At 34.5% G+C, this 1,659-nt stretch overlaps 1 protein-coding gene across 1 annotated transcript in view; it reads left to right on the plus strand.

Moving 5' to 3' along the window:
• LOC111085338 (FMRFamide-activated amiloride-sensitive sodium channel-like) overlaps positions 1 to 1,659 on the plus strand; it is a 45,180-nt gene that overhangs the window by 10,711 nt on the left and 32,810 nt on the right. Inside the window, exon 2 of the mRNA XM_022383465.1 lies at positions 930 to 1,047. Coding sequence (XP_022239173.1) covers positions 930 to 1,047 — 118 coding nt within the window. The remainder of the gene's footprint in view (positions 1 to 929; positions 1,048 to 1,659) is intronic.

A 1,659-nucleotide genomic window follows, 5' to 3' on the forward strand; every position in this document is an offset into this window, starting at 1 on the left:
GGAACTGTATGTAAACTATCGTTCTAGGATGTACTATATGGGATTGTATGTAAACTATCGTTCTAGGATGTACTATGTGGGACTGTATGTAAACTATCGTTCTAGGATGTACTATATGGGACTGTACGTAAACTATCGTTCTAGGATGTACTATATGTAAACTATCGTTCTAGAATGTACTATATGGAACTGTATGTAAACTATCGTTCTGGGATGTACTATATGGGACTGTATGTAAAATATCGTTCTAGGATGTACTATATGGGACTGTATGTAAACTATCATTCTAGGATGTACTATATGGGACTCTATGTAAACTTTCTCTCTAGGATGTACTATATGGAACTGTATGTAAACTTTCTCTCTAGGATGTATTATATGGAACTGTATGTAAACTTTCTCTCTAGGATGTACTATATGGAACTGTATGTAAACTTTCTCTATAGGATGTACTATGTGGAAGTGTATGTAAAATATCGACATTGAAGTACTATATGGAACTGTATGTAAATTTTTTCTCTAGGATGTACTATATGGGACTGTATGTAAACTTTTTCTCTAGGAAGTACTATATGGAACTGTATGTAAACTATCGTTCTACACAACTTATATTCATAGCTTCTAAAGAACAACATACTGAATCCTCAGCTCTCCTGTTTTGTCGGATGCGATAATCTGGTGGTATCTTGGTGTTTCTTTACTCTCTGACATACTGTTCGTTCAATTTATCCAATGTGTTTTTATCCAAGGAAACAATATGACTGGTAAAGAAGAATGTGATTAAAAATGTTATCAACCTTACTGTGATACAAAATCGCATCTATTACTAAATAACAGGTCAAACTTTGCTAACTTAACTTAGTAACAGATGGTTGTTTCAATGGATTGCATCAACTGATTAAACAAGCCATTTTGTCACATATTTTTAGAGTCCGGAGGAACAGTTTGAACACCTCCTCATGCGAAGAACTAAATATATCATTCACAATATGTCAACGTCTCTTTGCCCCAGAGAAGCCAGTGTGGTCAGGACCAACATCACTCTCGGTGAGTTCTAAAAAAGTTTTACATTATTTTCTACCTTTAATCAATAAAAGTCCAGATTTTGAGTGGATTGTTTATTATAACGTTTCGACCACTCGTTTGGCCATCATCAGGTAACTGTCATCTATTGTGTGAAATACTGCGCCAGCATTTTGTACCAATTTAGAATACATATAGGGCGACACCTGTGTTTTGATTTAGATTAGGTTTAGTTCAAGAATGCTTATTTTATTTTTATTCTATTAATGTTGTTCTTATGGCATAATTTCTTAAAGTCGTTAATGTTAATTGAATGTTGATGCGTTGTGCTGTGTTCGTAAATGTGGGATGGGAGATTATTATGTTCTTTGATCCTAATATTTATGTTGCGTTCCGTTTCGCCTATGTAAGTGCTATCGCATCGACCACATTGAGACTTGTACACAGTGTGGTCACGAGTAAATAGACACCGCCTTTTCAGAAAAAAATGAAAATTTTCAGTCATATTCACATGAATTGATATATTTGTAATTTAATTAATATCTAGTAGATCTTTCTTTCGCTTGGTGGAGTTCGTTGAACCTTTGGGGCATCGTGAGAATCATCTCGTCAATTTTAGATTGTGGTATTTTCGCC

This window comes from Limulus polyphemus, unplaced genomic scaffold (genome assembly GCF_000517525.1).
Source record: "Limulus polyphemus unplaced genomic scaffold, Limulus_polyphemus-2.1.2 Scaffold338, whole genome shotgun sequence".
NCBI classification, from domain to species: Eukaryota; Metazoa; Arthropoda; class Merostomata; order Xiphosura; family Limulidae; genus Limulus; species Limulus polyphemus.